The sequence below is a fragment of the Scomber scombrus genome, chromosome 20 (genome assembly GCF_963691925.1).
Source record: "Scomber scombrus chromosome 20, fScoSco1.1, whole genome shotgun sequence".
NCBI classification, from domain to species: domain Eukaryota; kingdom Metazoa; phylum Chordata; class Actinopteri; order Scombriformes; family Scombridae; genus Scomber; species Scomber scombrus.
In genome coordinates this window covers 22914247-22934499 of record NC_084989.1, presented here as the reverse complement: position 1 = coordinate 22934499, position 20253 = coordinate 22914247, and the positions used below count along the sequence as shown (strand labels likewise).

Below are 20253 nucleotides of genomic sequence, written 5' to 3'. Positions count from 1 at the left end.
AACACACTCATTATAACACACACACACACACATACTATAACACTAACACACACTATAATGCACTCATTATAACACTCACACACACACACACACACACGCACACACACACACACTCTATAACACACAATTTAACACACACTCTGTCACACGCACACACACACACACACTCACACACACACACACACACGCACACACACACACACACACTCTATAACACACAATTTAACACACACTCTCTCACAAACACACACTCACACATGAGACTTGCAGCCTCATTATAAGTGTTGAGGACTTAAAGGCGCATTATTTCGTGTCACGCTTGTGTGTCAGCTTGTTTTTATATCTCACACACACACACACACACACACACACACGCACGCCTGCAGCTGTAAACTGGAGCGTTAAAGGTCTTTTCTCACACACACACACTCTTCAGTCTGCTGGATCTTTGCACGTCTGTCTTGAAGTAGATGGAGAAACAGTAGATTACAGCTTACAGCAGTAATAAACCATCTGTAGCTGTTTGCAGTGTAACAACTGAACCTCGTCCTGCTCTGTTGATTTAAAATGCAGAATAATATTTAGCTCGGGAGCATAAGGAAGAGAGTTTCAATGTGTCATCAAAATTAAGATCATAAAACGAAGCCTCAGGATTGGATAAGAGTCTGCAAAAGTTCATATTATAGCAGGTTTTTTTTTAACTTCTTTTGTTCTCGAAAATATTTTCAGACATCTACTGTTTCTGTTTGTTTTTTAAATATAACATTTGCATTTTTAGGTCAGCTATTTATTGTCTTTCTGTTGTGCTTTTCTGGAGGCTGAATATTCATCTCTCCACTGTTTATTACTGTGAGCAGCGTTCTGGAAACCGCTTTGATCATCGTCTTCTTTCTGCAGCAAACTCATAACTCATAACTCCTAACTCTATCTGGGTCAGTGATAAATAAGGGTCAGTGGCAAGATGAGCAATTTAAAAATATCTTAAAAATAGATTTAAAAGCAGCATCAGGTTTGTTAAAATGTACATTTAGTATTTTTGTTGGTTTTATATCATTTGAAATGACATTTTTTTTAACCAAGGTAAGACTGAATGCTCCTGAAAATGTCAAATTAATGATACATATTACATATTTTATCACCTACAGTGTATTTAAGTGAACTTATACTAATAATGACTTCATTTAACCCTCCTGTTGTCCTCGAGTTAAGGGAGGAAGGAAGGGAGAAAGAAGGAAGGAAAGGAGGGAGGGAGGGAGGAAGAAGGAAGGAAGTAAGTAAAGGAGGAAGGAGGAAGGTAGGAGGGAAGGGAGGAAGGAAAGGAAGGAAGGAGGAAAGAAGGAAGGAAGGAAGGTACGAGGGAGGGAGGAAAGAAGGAAGGAAGGAGGGAGGGTGGGAGAAAGGAAAAGAGGAAAGAAGGACAGAGGAAAGAAGGAAGGGAGGAAGGAAAAAGGAAGGGAGGAAAGAAAGAGAGAAGTAGGGAGGAAGGAAATAACGAACAGTCAAAACAGACGGGGTCAATTTGACGCTGGAGGACGACACGAAGGTTAAAAACAATATAAATGTTTCCTGATCTCCATGGTTACCAGATGAAATGTAATATTTAGAACAATTGTATTCCATTACCTTTATTTAATATAAAAGTTATAATGTAAGATCATGCCAAACTAGTTGATATGGTGTTTTATTGACAATTTACTGTTTTTAAGCAAGTTGAATTATTTGGTACAAAGTTTTTATGGTTACACCACTTAGACATTTTTACCATAATCCTCTAATATATTCTCTCAAAATGGATTAAAAGCAGAAATTTGATGCTGGGTCCACAAAAAAAGAATGTGTGCAAGTTATTCATACGTTTATTTTCACATTTTAACCCTTTAAATTTAAACTAAACCACATGGACACAAAGAACCTACCATTGACCCAGATGTTCGTACATAAAATAAAGATAGAAATCAGTTTAATCTGATCATTTTCTCCTTGAAACATCCCATATTTTATCATAAGAGATTGTTAAACACTGATAAACTCGTTTTTTGGTCGTTATTCAGTCTCATAAATCACCAGGACTTGAGTTTTATTAAACTGGGAGTGGAAATACCGAGCTCCTCTCCTCCCACGGGTATTTTTCTTGGGTATATCCCTCCTTCTTCTCCATACCTGCTGAGTTAAAATGCACTTACTCATTCAGTTTGTGTGTAGAAGAAGATGAGCAATGACTGTGTGTGAAGGCCAGGCCGTGAGATAAGCGCCTGCTGCAAAGCCAATATGAAACAAAAATGAAATATTTGGGCATTGGACAGGAATATGAACCGAGTCAGACCTGGCACCAGCAGAAAGGAACACCGAGAGATAAGAAACACTCGGGTTCAGCCAAAAGTTGCAGGTGGGAATGAGATCATGGTTGGAATCCATATATAATAAAGAGGAGACATAGAAAGTTGGGTAGATTATCTTTCATAGGCTGATGGTGATTTTTTGTTTCAGGATTGGACGAGAATCTGCAAAAATTCATATTATAGCAGGTTTTTTTTTTTTTACTTCTTTTGTTCTCAAAAATATTTTCAGAAATCTGCTGTTTGTGTTTGGTTTTTTAAATATAACATTTGCATTTTTAGGTCAGCTATTTATTGTCTTTCTGTTGGTTTTTTTTGGACACCCCAACACCCCAACAATTGGAGTCTCCCCCAACCCCAACACCCCAACAATTGGAGTCTCCCCCAACCCCAACACCCCAACAATTGGAGTCTCCCCCAGCCCCAATTTTTTTATATTTTTGTTTCTTCCTTCTAGTGTTGTTTTTGGCGGCCTGTTTTAATTTTAGTCTCAGTCTAGTCTTTGTGTCAAGCTGTCATTTTAGTTTTTATTAGTTTTAGTCACGTTCATACTCTTTTTAGTCTAGTCAAGTTTCAGTCGACTAAAAGTCTGAGCATTTTAGTCTTATTTTAGTCAAATTTATCTGTGACTATTTTAGTCTAGTTTTAGTCAATGAAAATAGTATTTTAGTCTCTTTTTAGTAATGCAATTATATTTAACCCAGTCAATATAGTATAAGTACCTAGTAATATAGACAAAACCAACATTTTATTTTAGCCAAACCCATTTCACAATTCAAACAAGGTTGTCTTATTATTATATTATTGTTACCTTATAGACTCAAGAATAACCTCGGCTGGCCGGCCATCGGTCCCGTTCTCTGTGTCAGTTGTCTGTCGTTAACGCTAACCTACCGCAGCTGCATCTTCTAAATAATGCCGCGAGTGGGAATTGAGGAAGTGACGTCGAAGTGAGACACAGGAAACAGAAATACTGCAAAATAATAATAGTAATAACAACGCGACTAAACGAGACGAAATAACGTTATAACATTTCGTCTCGTCTCGTTTTAGACCTTTTAGCAGAGTTTTTATTTAGTAAACCACATTTAGTCTCGTTTTTATTCATCAACAATATTGCATTATATATTTAATTATAGTTATCGTCACATGACCAGCATTTACGTTGCGTCTCGTCTCGTTTTCGTCACGTGATAAAGGTTCGTTGACGACGATATTTAGTCATAATTTTCGTTGACGAAAGCAACACTACTTCCTTCCCTAACCCTAACCCTTCCCTCTTTTCTTCCCTCCTTTCTTCCATCTGTCTCTCCTCCCTTTTCTTTCTTCCCTCCCTCCATCTTTTTAATGGTTCGCCCCACATCAGATCATATTGGTCTGTTTGTGGCCCTTTAATGAAAATGAGTTTGACCCTCCTGATGTAAACAATAGCATGAACACTAATACCAAAGAACTTTGTGCTCTACTTGACACTGTGGCGGGAAATCGATGTTTAATACTTTAAAAAAGTTGTTTTAATCGAAAGAAACACAGACAGCGTTTATGCAGAAATGATACAATGATTCAAGATAAGTGTCCCCTTTTATACCCATAATACTGCTGAGGTCCGTGGGAAAGTGGGTGAATATTCATCTCTCCAATGTTTACTACTGTGAGCAGCACTCTGTAAACTAGAAAGGAACACCGAGAAACAATGTAAATGTTTCCTGATCTCCATGGTTACCAGATGAAATGTAATATTTAGAACAATTTTATTCCATTACCTTTATTTAATATAAAAGTTATAATGTAAGATCATGCCAAACTAGTTGATATGGTGTTTTATTGAGAATTTACTGTTTTTAAGCAAGTTGAATTATTTGGTACAAAGTTTTTATGGTTACACCACTTAGACATTTTTGCCATAATCCTCTAATATATTCTCTCAAAATGGATTAAAAGCAGAAATTTGATGCTGGGTCCACAAAAAAAGAATGTGTGCAAGTTATTCATATGTTTATTTTCACATTTTAACCCCTTTAAATTTAAACTAACCCACTGCTGAGGTCCGTGGGAAAGTGGGTGAATATTCATCTCTCCACTGTTTACTACTGTCAGCAGCACTCTGTAAACTAGAAAGGAACACCATGAAACAATGTAAATGTTTCCTGATCTCCATGGTTACCAGATGAAATGTAATTAGAGAGATAAGAAAAAACAACAACAAAGTTTCCTTCTTGATATATCCCATTATGTTTTATTTCTCTTTTTAATTGTTGTATATTTGGTAACATGATCCCACTCTTGTGTGTGGTTACATTTCTCATCCGTAGGGTTTTACAATACAACAAAGTGCACATTCAATCAGCTGGTGCGGAATAACATAACATTACATTTCCAACCACTTATCACAATCCCTTCACATTTGATTATCATCTAGCAAATACAACAATAATTATCAGTAAATACTTAAACAACAAACTGTGCTCAAGTGCTCAATACAAAAAAAAAAAAAAAAGAGGTACCCACTATGGCTGTACTTCTTGTGGTGCAATTAACCCTTTACATACTGTTCACATTCTCACTCATAATTAGCCTCTACACCAATTCACATTCATAAATTCCCCCTTAGTCATTAATAAATGGTGGATTAATCCTCCTGTTTTATTAATCTTATGGAAGAAAAGACATTGACAATCACTATTTTGATCCATTGAATGCCGATTTTAAATTTTTTATAATAAACAAAAGTCAAATCTGCATCGGTTGCATATATAAAATGTGTATCAGTTGCACACACACACACAAAAAAGATGCATTTTGTTTCCAATTTTGTATTCTGTGGGTCACTTTAGGAAAAGTCAAATGGTGTAACCACAGTAGAATGATAAATATTACATATTTTATCACCTACAGTGTATTTAAGTGGACTTATACTAATAATGACTTCATTTAAATAATGTAAATGGTTCCTGATCTCCATGGTTACCAGAGTAAATGTAATATTTAGAACAATTGTATTCCATTACCTTTATTTAATATAAAAGTTATAATGTAAGATCATGCCAAACTAGTTGATATGGTGTTTTATTGAGAATTTACTGTTTTTAAGCAAGTTGAATTATTTGGTACAAAGTTTTTATGGTTACACCACTTAGACATTTTTGCCATAATCCTCTAATATATTCTCTCAAAATGGATTAAAAGCAAAAATTTGATGCTGGGTCCACAAAAAAAGAATGTGTGTAAGTTATTCATACGTTTATTTTCACATTTTAACCCCTTTAAATTTAAACTAAACCACATGGACACAAAAAACCTACAGTCCCCCTAAAAGAAATGTGAGTAGAGTGTTTTTACACATCTCGAATGTAAAAATGGGTCAAAGTTGACCCTGAGCAGTACTGTATGTAAGGGTTAAACATTACTTAGTACAAAGGTGAGTTTCAGTGCAGTCTATAAGAGTGTTTTAAGTGTTGTATATAGTGCGTTTCATACCCGGCAGGCAACTCAATGTGCTTTAAGGCAGAAAGACATCAAGTGCTGAAGTAGGAGTATAAGGATGTATCATGATTGGTACACCCAGTTGATTGCAGGTGGATCATACGGTCAATGTGTCCGATGAGACGGATCATCGCCTCCTGTTGTTCTTTTAGCAGCTTGTCATTAATCTCCATCACATCGTTTAGCTCGTTCTTCAGCTTGTCTTTAATATCCAGCAGATCCAATCCCTCCTTCCGCAGCTTTTTCTCAGTCTCCTGCAGATGTATTTCCTCCTTCAACAGAGCATTTAGCCCCTGCAGGCCCTTCATCTTCGGCGCCTGTCGTCTCTTCAGCTGCTTGTGTCGGACCAGCCGCAATTGCGACACGACTTTTCCAAGATTAGAGTCGACCGTTGCAAGGGACTGATGTATTTCTTCCTCAGCAAATATCATGTCCATTACTGTTATCATCGTCGGGTTTTGTGCTGTTTTCATCGTCGGTTGTTGTTGTTGTGCCGTTTTTGGTTCTGGTCAGAGTGGGTCAGGTTCGTCACTGGAAAGGTGATCGAGGTGTTGTGGGAGACAGTAGATTAAGATATGAATCCTCTATCTGTTCACCCTCTCCTTTTTGCTCTGCCTCTCGGTTATGATCCTTCCTCCCTCACATTCACTCTCGGTTCCCAATAGGCTCTGCCTCGACTGCGGATCGTGGACACTCCTCCTCCCGCTTTATTACATGTTTATGTTACTAAGCATGTGCTGAAAGAGTATATCTGGCCCACTGCACATGGAATACACATGTTTTACTTTGTGGGTCAGACACCAGCAGCCCCTGCCAAGGACAAGAAGGCGAAACCATTCAAAACAACAGATAAGACCCTGGTGAAAAACTGCTACTGCCTGAGACCATGAAAGACAGCGGACCCAATATCATTATCCTCAGCTCAACAATTAGAGTCTCCCCCAACACCCCAACAATTGGAGTCTCCCCCAGCCCCAACACCCCAATAATTGGAGTCTCCCCCCAGCCCCGACACCCCAATAATTGGAGTCTCCCCCAACCCCAACACCCCAATAATTGGAGTCTCCCCCAACACCCAAACAATTGGAGTCCCCCCTAACCCCAACACCCCAATAATTGGAGTCTCCCCCCAGTCCCGACACCCCAATAATTGGAGTCTCCCCCCAACCCCAACACCCCAACAATTGGAGTCTCCCCCAACACCCCAATAATTGGAGTCTCCCCCCAGCCCCGACACCCCAATAATTGGAGTCTCCCCCAGCCCCAACACCCAAACAATTGGAGTCCCCCCTAACCCCAACACCCCAATAATTGGAGTCTCCCCCCAGTCCCGACACCCCAATAATTGGAGTCTCCCCCCAACCCCAACACCCCAATAATTTGAGTCTCCCCCCAGTCCCGACACCCCAATAATTGGAGTCTCCCCCCAGCCCCAACACCCCAATAATTGGAGTCTCCCACTAGCCCCAACACTCCAACAATTAGAGTCTCCCCCAGCCCCAACCCCCCAACAATTGGAGTCTCCCCCAGCCCCAACAACCTAACAATTGATAACCCACACTGGTTACTGCTGAGGTCCATGGGAAAGTGCCCCCCCCCCCTCCCACACACACACACACATGGCCAGGTGGACTTTATCTTATCTCCTTGGCTCCGATTATTATTGTTGTGCAGCTTCTTCTCTTTTGTCTCATCTGCACCTGGCTTCTAATCTTCTTCATTAAAAAACTCACCTCAGTTTCAAAAGTGTTATATATATATTTAATAATATAATAATATATTTACTTTATAAACAAAGTGTATGAAGTGCTTTGACTGACAAAGCAAAAGCAGCACAGTAAATATGATAGTCTGTATAAATGAGCTTAAAGAAGTGATTTAAAAGAAGTTACTGATACCTGCGAGCCTTATTTCCTCAGGCAGGTCGTTCCAAAGCCGAGGGGCCCTAATGGCAAAAGCGCGCCAACACTTTTCAGTTCATATTCATCAGATCACAAATGTGCTTGTTCACACAGTAAGTGCAGAATAACAGACATCTCTTCCTTTAACATAAAGTCCTCAGCAGATAATAGTCAACAATCAAGTTCCCTTTTTAGCAGATGCAACATTATTCATTGTCAATACTTCATCCAAATTTGACTCCACAGCACTTTTGGCCTCTTGCAACAAATGAAAGTAATAAATAATCCGGTTTAATGTTTCTAACAATGTCTATCAAACATTATTGAGCCATTTTTTAATCATTTATTTACAATAATATATATTTTAATATTTGTATAATGTGACTTTGCAGGGGGAAACACCGAACACACCGGCCCGGAGCTCCTCCTTCAGGGCCAACAGCAAAGGCCCCGCCACACCGAAACGGTACCACACACACACACAGACACACACACAGACACACACACACAGACACACACACACACACACACACACACACACACACACACACACACACACACACACACACACACACACACACACACAGGTGTCTTAATGTGGCTCTCTTCGTCGTCGTTGTTTTCTTTCAGGGTGAGATCGAACAGGAGTCGGGCCCAGTCTCCCTGCTCCCCCGGCCAGTACCCCCCCTCCCCGATCCGGCAGAGGGCCGGCACCCCCGGCACCCCCGGCACCGAGGACAGGGGTCACATTGAGGTCAAAGGTCACGGCACCCTGGAGAGGAAATCCACCAAATCTGAGACCTCAGAGAAGAAGATTCCCAAATCTACCAGCAGAGAACTGAATGCAGGTAAAGACACATTATAGAGGAGATGTTAGAGAGCTCAGCTTTGTCTCAGAGGAGTTAGGATTAATAAGATTATTAAAGTTGTCATGTTTAAACTCTGTAATGATGCACATTGAAGGCACCTTTCTGGAAGACTTCACAGTTAATCCAAATGTGTAGCTAATACAAAACAACACAAACATTCACCCTGAGTGCTGCACAAATACATAATACTATAAATGTCTGTTATTGTAATATTTGCCTTTAAGTCATTGAGCAAAAAAGATTTACACATTATAGTTCTGTATTGTGGCCACGAGGGTTCATATGAGGTCAATTGCAGCCCAAAATCTATGAAATATTTATAATATATATAATATATTATTAAACAGTTTTAACCACTGAAATGAAACCAGTGATTGGAGCGTTTATTTATCTTCTTGTGATGAGAAACTGAGCTCACCTCTCACTGCACACAGAGTCATCTTTGTTCTACTATCTTTATCTCTTTATTTATTCTTCCTCCTCTCCTCCTCTCCTCCTCCTCCTCCTCCTCCACACACAGAGTCTCCGAGCACGCCCACCGGCCGGAGCGTCGGAGGGACGACGGATGCAGAGGAGGCGTCCAGACTGCTGGCGGAGAGACGCCGTCTGGCCCGAATACAGAAGGAGCAGGAGGAGAGACAACGGCAGGAGGAAGAGAGGTGAAACACACACACACACACACACACACACACACACACACACACACACACACACACACACACACACACACACACACACACACACAGCCACATTATAGATCATTTTAGCTGCTTGTAACCTGTTAATATGACTAAAAATACAGAAGATATATTTATAATAACCAGAGGAATCTTCTTCTATCAGTCAGTATGTTTAATTTAATTTACCTTCAAACCTCAACTGTTAAATTCAGTTGATTTTTTAGCTGTTTTTTTAATATATTTTCATTTAATTTGATTGATTTTACTTTGCTTCTCATTGTTAATATAGACAACTAAATGGTGTTTTTATTGATTTACAGTTAATTTAATGTTGTAGAACTATTATTTTTATTGATAAACAATAAGCAAAATGTATTGATTGTAACTAAAGCTGCAATGTTTAGTCCATAGATAGAACATTTATTGATATTTTGATCATATAAAAAGTGTTTTTATTCACATTGTGTTTAATTGACTGAATTATTTGGTTGTTTTAAACTAAATTTTAAAGCCTGCAGATTAACTTCATCTACTTCTGTTTCATAGCTTATTTGTAGGGCTGCAGATATCATTATTGATTAATCTAACACTTATTTTATTGATTAATTGGTTCGATTGTTGGTCTATAAAATGTTAGAAAATGGTAAAAAGTGAGTCATTGTTTTGTCAAAGCCCAAGATTAATCCCAACATGTTTTTATTTAGTCACAATCGACAGCCAAAAAACCCAATATATTCAGTTTACTGTCATAAAGGACTAAAGAAACCAGAAAATATTCACATTTAAGGAGCTGGAATGAGAGAATTTAGGGTTGTTTTCCTTTAAAAATTACTCAAAATTAACATTTCACCAAAATATATTAAATTATGTTACTTTCCAGACAGAATATTTAGTTTAAGCCAATTTAAAATGTGTCAGATAACGTTTTCATCCGCCTGGTAGTTTTAATTCTCTAACTCTTTGTGCTCCTCCAGACTGAGAGCGGAGGAGGAGCTGAGGAGGAAGCAGGAGGCCAAGGAGCAGCAGGAGAGAGCGGCGCTGCAGGCAGAGGAGGAGCGAGTGAGACGGGAGGAGGAGAGGAGGAACAGGGAGGAGGAGGAGAGACGACAGAAGGAGCAGCGATGGAAGGACATGCAGGATCAGCTGGACAAAGAGGTCAGAGTTCATGAGGAGGAGAGACGTGATTATTAAAGTGTTTCATTAAAGGTGAAGCGCTTCATTTTAACTTTAATTAACTATCACAAAAATATAAAAGAGAACAAAGTTTAAGCTCTACTTTAACAGTCAGCGTGTTTATGTGCACTTTAAATAACAGAGTCAGCATTCATCAGATTTCTTAAGGTGGTAATTAGAGAAATATGATTTTCTCAGCAAGATTTTCGAGGAGGAAATTCAACATTTTGGGATTTTTAAAAAGACTTCAGACACAGAAATGGATGCATATAAGAAGAGATTATTAAACATTACTGTGCAGCTTCAGAATATATCAAATACAAGTGAAACTCTATCAATTCAGAGTCTTTTCTCTCTGTTTAATTTATTTTAATACAGTTAAAATATGACAAAATTAAACCATACTTTTTTTTAAACCATCAGATTATTATTAAACTAATAAATAAAGTAATTTTTGTTATATGTGAATATGCAATGACAATAAAGGCTTTCATTCATTCAAACTAAACATGTATAGAAATGTTTTTTTTTTCTTTTCTTCCTTCATTTATATAACTTTACATCCTTTAAAAAATAAGAAATGATGATTAAATTGATTAAAAATTGCTGCCACACTGAAAAAACAGGCAAATTGCTGCATTTCATTACAATAACTTGCTGACTGACTCTAAAATTACCTTTAATATGTTTGATAAAGACCTGATTCATTATTATAAATACTGTTTCAAATCAATTTAAAAGTAAACGTTACAGAGCACGAATACACAGGGTGAAAATAACACAATGATTAAAGTTAAAATACTGCAAGAGAGATAATGTAAATATAACAAATATAAAGTGTTTTTAACTTGTTTTGACTTAAGTGAATATTTTATAACATTTAATGCATGTTTAGTAAAAATAATATCATATATAAACTTTATTTATAGAGCACTTTTTAAGTTACAAAGCAGCAAAATTCACAAATCATAAAATAATTGTGTTATCAGCAGAGGGGGCCTCAGGAATTAAATGTTCCTCTACTGCTGTTATATAAAATATGTTAGAAAAGTTAAATTAATATAGATAATAGTCATTAAATAAAGTGTTTGATCAGTTAAAGTGTTTTCTTGGCAGGACCCAGTTTAGAGATGTTATGGTGCATAAAATCAAACTTAAAACTGTAAAAAGTGAATAAAATAACCTCCTCAGCAGAGTACAGTACAGACTTTAAAGCATCGTTGTAGATAAAAGGAGTAAAAGTAAACCAGGCTTGAAGCAAGAAAACCTTTATGAGCCTGAAAAATTGTGCAGGAGTTAAGTCTTATATTTATACAGACTAACATTTTGAGAACTCATTGAAAACATTTTTAGAAAAAAAGTCGGAGAACTTTAAGCCCCGAGTAAAGGATTGTATGTGTGTGTTTTTCAGAGGGAGGAAGCGTTCCTGCGAGCCCAAAGAGAAGCCGAGAGGAAGCGACTGGAGAGAGAGCAGCTGCACATCCAGGAGGAGCAGGAGAGGCTGCAGAGGAAGAAGGTAGAAACACATCGATTTAAACCCCCAGAGACCAAACATTTAGGGGGGGGGCTGAGGGTCTTTAGAGGTAAATAGCAGATCAGCAGTATCTGCCACATAGAGGTGATATAAATCATCTGAAAGCTTCCATTCATAAATCTGTAATAATAAATATCTTGTTTTGTTTAGACAGACTGTGATTATCTCCCAGGTCCAAGTTTTTTAAGAAATGAAACGGTTGCTATGACGACTAACATCAACACACATGGACTCATTAAAATCTGCCCAATTTAAATTCCCAATGTTTGCAGTTCAAAGACTGTTCAGGGACCGCAGGGCTGCAGAAATATGCAAATACGCTGCAAAATGTTGTAAAATAGGTGAAAATAAAACATTTATACTGCACGAAATTATCATAAAGTGAGCATGTGTGTAAAGGGGAGACTCGTGGGTAACCGTGGCAACCGTTTCCATTCATATATCTTGAGGTGAGAGGTAAAGAGACCCAGTTTTTAAGGGTCTCTTTACTCTACCTCTAACTCCTCTTCCTCCTCTCTTTCTTCCTCTTCCTCCTCCTCTCCTTCCTCTCCTCTTTCTCCTCTCCTCTAACTCCTCTTCCTCCTCTCTTTCTTCCTCCTCTCCTCTAACTCCTCTTCCTCCACTCCTCTCCTTCCTCTCCTCTTCCTCCTCTCCTCTAACTTCTCTTCCTCCTCTCTTTCTTCCTCCTCTCCTCTAACTCCTCTTCCTCCTCTCTTTCTTCCTCTTCCTCCTCCTCTCCTTCCTCTCCTCTTCCTCCTCTCCTCTAACTACTCTTCCTCCTCTTTTTCTTCCTCCTCTCCTCTAACTCCTCTTCCTCCTCTCTTTCTTCCTCTTCTTCCTCCTCTCCTTCCTCTCCTCTTGCTCCTCTCCACTAACTCCTCTTCCTCCTCTCTTTCTTCCTCCTCTCCTCTAACTCCTCTTCCTCCTCTCCTCTAACTCCTCTTCCTCCTCTCTTTCTTCCTCTTCCTCCTCCTCTCTTTCTTCCTCCTCTCCTCTAACTCCTCTTCCTCCTCTCCTCTTCCTCCTCTCTTCTAACTCCTCTCTCTTTACCTTAATTTTGTAAGCGTTATTTAGCAGTATATTTATCCATGTGAAAAGGACAATAACAAAAACAACAATATCTGTAAAAAAGGAAACAGCTTTATTTTCCTTCCTAGAAACCAGAGCAGTGATTTAGACTCAAAGTTCAGTCAGTAGTTGATCTGGAGCTTTTGGGTTTGAGATTATCGAGTTGTTTTCGAGGTCAAAAAGGAAATTAGTCTCTCAGCGTTTTTTAGCCAACATGAAGGAGAGAAAAGAAAGGAACATTTTCATCATTTATACTGAAGAAAATCCTGTTTTGTGTCTCAGCTGCTTGTTTCTAAATGATCATTAAACATCAGCTGATTGTGTTTTGTTGTGAAGACATTTGTGCATCAGTTTAATCTGTTTTTGTCTTTTTTTTTAAACAGAGAATTGAAGAAATAATGAAGAGAACAAGAAAGAGTGAGGTGGACACTCCGACTGGTGCTGCAGGTGAATAATAAACACAGACACACCCTGATGACTAATGCAGAAAGAAATGTCTGTAAAGTCATTTTATTGACTTTTATTTTATTTTATTTTTTTGCTGTGGTGTCTTTATGGATTTCTTTTATTTAATTTATTAGGTTGCAACATTTGTGTCAGTCTTTATTAATCTTGTTTATATCCCATAATTAGTTGTGTATAAATTGCTGGTGATGCGTCTCAGCTGCAGTGTGACTCAGCAGAGTGAGACAGGCAGGAGAACGCCGCCTCCTAGTGGTCAATGTGTGTAATTACAACACTGTGAATACTGCAGCAACTAATGAACCCTCTGACCCAAAGAACCATTACAGAACCATCACAGAACCATTACAGAACCATTATAGAACCATCACAGAACCATTACTGAACCATTACAGCTGTTTATCAGTGGAAAGTAATAGAATAGAATAGAACACAATAGAATAGAACACATAAGAATAGAACAGAACAGAATAGAATGGAACACAATAGAATAGAACAGAATAGAACGGAACACAATAGAATGGAACACAATAGAATAGAACACAATAGAATGGAACACAATAGAATAGAACACAATAGAATAGAACACAATAGAACGGAACACAATAGAATAGAACACAATAGAATGGAACACAATAGAATAGAACACAATAGAATAGAACACAATAGAACGGAACACAATAGAATAGAACACAATAGAACAGAATAGAACACAATAGAACACAATAGAATAGAGTAGAACAGAACACAATAGAACAGAACAGAATAGAATAGAACAGAATAGAATAGACCAGAACAGAATAGAGTAGAACAGAACACAATAGAACAGAACAGAATAGAATAGACCAGAACAGAATAGAGTAGAACAGAACACAATAAAACAGAGTAGAACAGAATAGAATAGAGTAGAACAGAATAGAATAGAATAGTCTTTATTGTCACAGACATGTAGAACTAAATTGAAATCCTTATTGGTTCTATGAGTAAAACAAAAAGTGGTTTTAAAAGAAGATAAAAAATAAATATTTATTACTAAAACTAAAAGAAGGTGAAACACATAATAAACACAAAACTTCCACATGCTGCCGTCATTATCGCACATTTTCCTTTAATATTACACACTAAAAATCAGGTTTTCGGAGCATTTCGAACAGTTACGTTACAGCTAAGTTACACTTTTTTATAACCACACTGATTCCTCCATTATTACACTAAGTTATAAAATCTGCTCAGTGAATCATTTAGAAAGAAATAAATTGACTCATTCACTGAATATAATCTTAAAATACATTCTATAGCGCCTCTGTTTTTCATATTTATCTGTGTAAAAAAATAACTTTGTTTTGATGTTTGCAGCGTCTGAAGTGAGAGCCGAGATCGCTGCAGGCTTAGATGAAGACGCCCCGACTCCGGCCGAAGCCCCCGTCATCATGCTGGGACCCCTGGAGAATAAAAGCTTTGTGGAGGAGCTGTCCGACGGAGTCCAGTCGATGGACGTCAGGTGAGACGACTCCGCTGTGTCAAGCTTCGTTCACATCAGTGTTGATCAGCCGGTGGTTTGTTTTGTCTCACTGTTTCTGCACGTTTTCAGTGTGTCTGCCAAGTTTTCACTGCATTGACGTGACTCCGCACATACCAATAAAGCCCTGGCCTCTTTTTCTCCAGTCTTGCATCTCATTGTCATCACCTGCCAGCGTCGCTCAGCCAAAAAGACACAATAATGTACGAAGTGTCTCACAATGAAGGAAGAAAAGTTCATTCATAAATTCTAATCTGAGCTTTTAAAGTAGAACATTATTACTTATGAATCATCCAGATCTGTTTTATTTTTATTTTTATCTCATTTGCCCACAACTCAACCTAAAACAAGGTGGAAAAAACCTCAAAAAATGGAAATCATTAAATATTATGTCTGTGTCATCATTGTTTCTTTAAGTTCTCCATCTGTCTCCATCAGTCCGGTTTCCAGGGACGAGCAGGCAAGCGCTCAGGAGTTTTCTCCCGTTACCGAGGGAACAGACGGCTGCCCGTTGGAGCACCTGATGGACCTGGACGCCCACGGGCGAGAACAGCGTCAGGCCGCCGAGACGCCTCCGTACCCCAAGCTGCAGGCCGGCAGCGGGGTCGGAGACCTCAACAAGAACCTGCTGATCCAAGGGTACTGCGCCGCCTCCGAATCCTCCCAGCTCATCCACAGCGTCAGCCCGAGCAAACTGGACGTGTAGTAGCCAGGTAGAGACACAAAATGGTTTGTACAGAGCGACAAAAATAGCTTCTGATTCGACGATTAAGATTAGACATCAAGAAAAGGACATTTATTTAGGAAACACTGAGTCGTAAGCATTAATTGGACATTTCACATCAATCAATCAATCCTTATTTAAATAGCAGCTTTTATTCAGGTTAATGTAGTTTAAAGTGATTTACAAGCTGATAATAAGACAGAACAAGTGACAATGTAAAGAAAAGGAATAAAAAATAATGAGAAAGAACAAATTAAAGTTCAATTCAATCAAAAATTGAGACTGATGCATGTGAGAGAGAATAATGATGATAAAAAATGTTTAGAAAATGTAAATAAAGTAAAAATAATGAGAGAAAATAATAAAAATTAAAAAAAATAAAAGAGAAAAAGAGAAAAAGTTTATTAAAAAACAGGTTAAAATAAGTTAAAAAGACAAAAAATGAAATGAAATAAGAGATAAAGTTTAATAAAAGCAATACTAAAAACTAGGTAAGTAGTACAAAATTTAAAAACATCAAAACAAATATAATAAAAATAGAATAAAGTTCAGGAAGGTTGTACGATTACAGAGTTGGTGATATGTGGGTTTAAAATACTGTTTATACAAAATGACATTTTATCCATTATATTACATATTACATCATACGTTACAGTAGATTTTTAATGTATGATGTTGATTGTTATGCTGCATGCTGAAGATGAATTTCTACTGTCGTGCATCAAAGATGGACAATAAATTAGTTTTAATTTTATTACATTTGGGTTAAATGAAATTTAGCTACTTTGACTTTGGCTGCTGTGAGGCGTTGTTTGGTTTTTTCATGTTTATTAAGAGCAAAAATCTCAGTCTCCCAGTCATAATTATTAACGTACATGTTGATATAAATGCTCTCTACGAGTCAGGAGCTTGTAATTACGACGACTTCGATGTGACTTGAACGCATCATCATCATCATCATCATCATCAGTTATTCTCATAATAATCATTTAAAAACGCTCCAATAACATAAAAACATTAAAATGATGACAGGATTGTAAATTGAATCTACTTTGAAGTTCTTCTCAGTGTTTGCCTCTCTGTGTTGTAGGAGGTGTTCGGCTTCGGTGTGAACAGGAGAAACAGACCATCACCTTCTTCTTCTTCAGTCTGCAACTCAACAACAACAACAACAACAACAATCATCATCATCATTTCCACGAGGAACGACGACCGCTCGACACTTTCTTTCTCATCTGTATTAAACAAAACCACACAAACAACAACAACAACAACAACTGTTAACACTTCTGGCCACACATGTAAGGCCGTGCAGATGAGCAACTTTGACTCTCTAAAGTAATAAGTCTAACTCCAGAGAAGAAGGAAAGGTTCACATCATTTCTTGCATGTCCGTCAAGTGAAAAACAAACCCAGACCGAACTTTAAACTTTAATAAACATCACGGTTCTATTTATGCATCTACAAAAAAAAAAAGTTAAAAACCAGAATATTAAAGAAACTCTATAAAGGCTCTATTTCACGATCAATCTGCACACTTTAAAAAAAAACCTGCTTTTGTTGCATCTAAACGTAAAATCTGTTCCTGTCGAAGCCAATTTTGCTCATCTGCATCGCCTTTGCACAACAGTTTATCACCTGACTGTCATCAATCCGCTTTAATCTCTCCCTCTCCGTCTCTCTTTCTCTTTCTCTCTTTCTCTCTCTATCGTCCCTGCTTTTGTAAAACTCTGTAAATAGATCCGACTGAGTGGAGGTGGTGGAGTCTGTCATCATCTTAGAGACAAGAGAAAGCAGTTCTGTAGCAGTTTATCCTCCCTTTCCCTTCCTTCCTCTTCATCCTCCACCACTCTCCTCTTCTCCTCCTCCTCTGAAGAGACGCCATGACGTGTGTTCGATTCCCCCTGCGTAGCATCTTTCAGCTACCGTAGTCTTAAATGGCTGTTAAGGGTCGTAGCTGTGTTTAACTCCTGCAGATCGTGGGAATCTCTCTCTCTCTCTTTCTCTCTCTTGCTCTCTTTTTCTGTCAGTGTTTCTGATGGTCCCCCCCCCCTCTCCGTGTGTGTGTGTGTGTGTGTGTGTGTGTTTTTCTCACCACTCCACTGAACTGCTCTAGCGCTGACAGCCTCACTCCTCTTTATTGCTCTAAAAGAAAACAAACTCCAGTCTGCTGTAGATTTCCTGTCATCCTGATGCTGAAGAAAGAAAACCATCAAAACTAAAAAGACTGATATCTGATATTATAACTCGTAACACGTATCCGCTTCGGTTTCTCTGCTGCTCGTCAATGGACTTCATTTTTTTTTTTTTTTTGTGGAGGAGAAACAATACACAGCAAGGATTTAAATACCTGTGCAAGAGGGGAGGAGGGGAGGGAAAAAAGGGGGGGAGGTTAAAAAAGATAATCTATATATATAAAATCCTGTCTTTTTATCTGCAGGTCAGGAAACAATATTCACACAGTATGTTTGTGTATTTGTCCGGCACTGACTGTAACCACGCTAGCTGCAGTTTATAGTGTGCACTTACAGTATAGTCGTGTGTTTCACTGCTCTGAAGACGCTTGTATCACCCCCCCCCCCCCCCCTCCCCCCCCCCCCTCCTTTAAAAAGAAAGAAAAAAATACCTCACCAAACTCAAGACAAAACAGACTCTGGTGTTCAATAAACAGCGTTCACCACCTCACAGCTCATCACCTCTGAGGCCTTAAACCTCTGTGCGGTTAGTCAGCATCCTTCACATCCGAAAAACCCCCGACGCAGTGTGTGTGTGTGCGTGTGTGTTTCATCCAGCATGTGTGCACTTCCGCTGTTTAAAAGCCCCTTTTCCACATAAATACAGAAGAAAAACATCTGCGGAAAAGAGAAGAGAGAAACATCTAAAAAAACTCTCAGCTGCTGCACCTCCAGAGCCTAGAAAGATAAGATAGTTGAGAAGGATGTGAAGAGGAAGGAAAATGTGATTTAAGATTTTAAACTAATGTGCAGCGATCGAGCACATGAGCCCCAGCAGACCCTCAGAAGCCCCTAAAAAGCTGCAGCTACAGAAACACTGTGTTAATAATAAGCCCCGCCCCCTTAAACAACCAACCAATCATATGTATTTATTAAACTGTCAGTCATATGTATTTATTTATTTAGCTTTTATTTAACCAGGTTAGTTCTATCGAGATCACCTGGCCAAGATAGCAGCATTATTAAAAGAAAATATATAAATAAATAGAAATTAGACAACAAATAATAAGCCAAATAAAAACATACTTATATAAAACACAAACAGACAGCCTGTGTTTTATATAAGTATGTTTTTATTTGGCTTATTATACCCCAGATAGCACATTTTCCTGTGGCCCAGATTCACTTTTAGGCCCCCATACAGCATGAAATAATAATAAAAATAATAATAATAAACTTTATTCCTATAGCACCTTAGCCTGAATTTAAAAGGTGCTTCACTCAATGCAATATTAAGACAATAACATACACAATAAAACAATAAGCAAACATGAATAAATTAAATATTAAACAATAAATGAAACAACAAAGAGGAGCAATTATACAATATTATTTAAGAAAAATGCCTGTCTGGTTCGCTCCTGTTTAACCAAATCTGGGCCACAAGCAATATAAAGTAATGCTGAATGAAAACCAAGAAGAACCAGAACCAGAACCAGAACCAGAACCTTAGAGGCCCACCTTTGCACAAACCTGCATAATATACCTTTAAAAAAAACACATTTATTCAACTTTTCATTTAGTTTTTTGTAACATTTAATCTCCAACACATTATTATCCATCTATATACTTTAAGAATATTACATTCTTTTAGTCTTTAAAGTACATTTGCCTTTAAAAATGTCAACAAACCCTCAGAAATCATGTATAATGTCTGTCATAATAACTGAATGTAAAACTTTAAGCCGTCCCACATCTACAGAAAGTGTCCTCTTATGGAGCTCTTATGGTGCAGATCCCACCTTAATTGAAGGTGATGAGTACAGAAGGCTGGTGGGTTTAATGTCCTGCTGTGGAAAAAGGGCTCTGCTGCTGCTGCTGCTCTTAAAAGTGTCACACTGAGGTAAAAAAAAAAAAAGAAGATGAAGTATTTACCTGCCACTGCTGCAACTCTTTGTTTTCCATTTCCTCGCTCCTCCTCCTCTCAGCTTTTCCTCCCTTCTCCTCCGTATTAAAAAAATCCTCCACAATCTCTCTGCTGAATCTCATCGTAAGAGGGTCTCTCCTGGATCCCCCCCTTTGTATATGAAGAGGTGAAAAATAAAGGGACATAATGTTTATCCTAATATTACTTAAACTCTGTGACACTGCAGCTTGGTGGAATATATCATTGTAGATGTGGTGCATGGATAACTGCTGAATAAAAAAAAAAATAAAAAAAACAAACAATAAAACTTCATCAAGCCCATTTGTGTCGGTGAGTCGGATATAAAATTATAACAAATGTAAAATGATGTTATGAGTCGACGAATGAAGGGAGAGAAAATGTT

The 20253-nt window shown here is 38.1% G+C and overlaps 1 protein-coding gene across 1 annotated transcript in view; it reads left to right on the top strand.

Annotated features, from left to right (window-relative positions):
• map7d2b (MAP7 domain containing 2b) overlaps positions 1 to 16913 on the top strand; it is a 45752-nt gene extending 28839 nt beyond the window's left edge. Inside the window, 9 exon segments of the mRNA XM_062441422.1 lie at positions 8113 to 8186; positions 8351 to 8568; positions 9110 to 9248; positions 10244 to 10424; positions 11854 to 11958; positions 13428 to 13495; positions 14861 to 15007; positions 15443 to 15738; positions 16840 to 16913. Of these exon segments, the coding sequence (XP_062297406.1) occupies positions 8113 to 8186; positions 8351 to 8568; positions 9110 to 9248; positions 10244 to 10424; positions 11854 to 11958; positions 13428 to 13495; positions 14861 to 15007; positions 15443 to 15731 (1221 nt within the window). The 3' untranslated portion in view covers positions 15732 to 15738; positions 16840 to 16913.
• The last annotated feature ends 3340 nt before the right edge of the window (positions 16914 to 20253 follow it).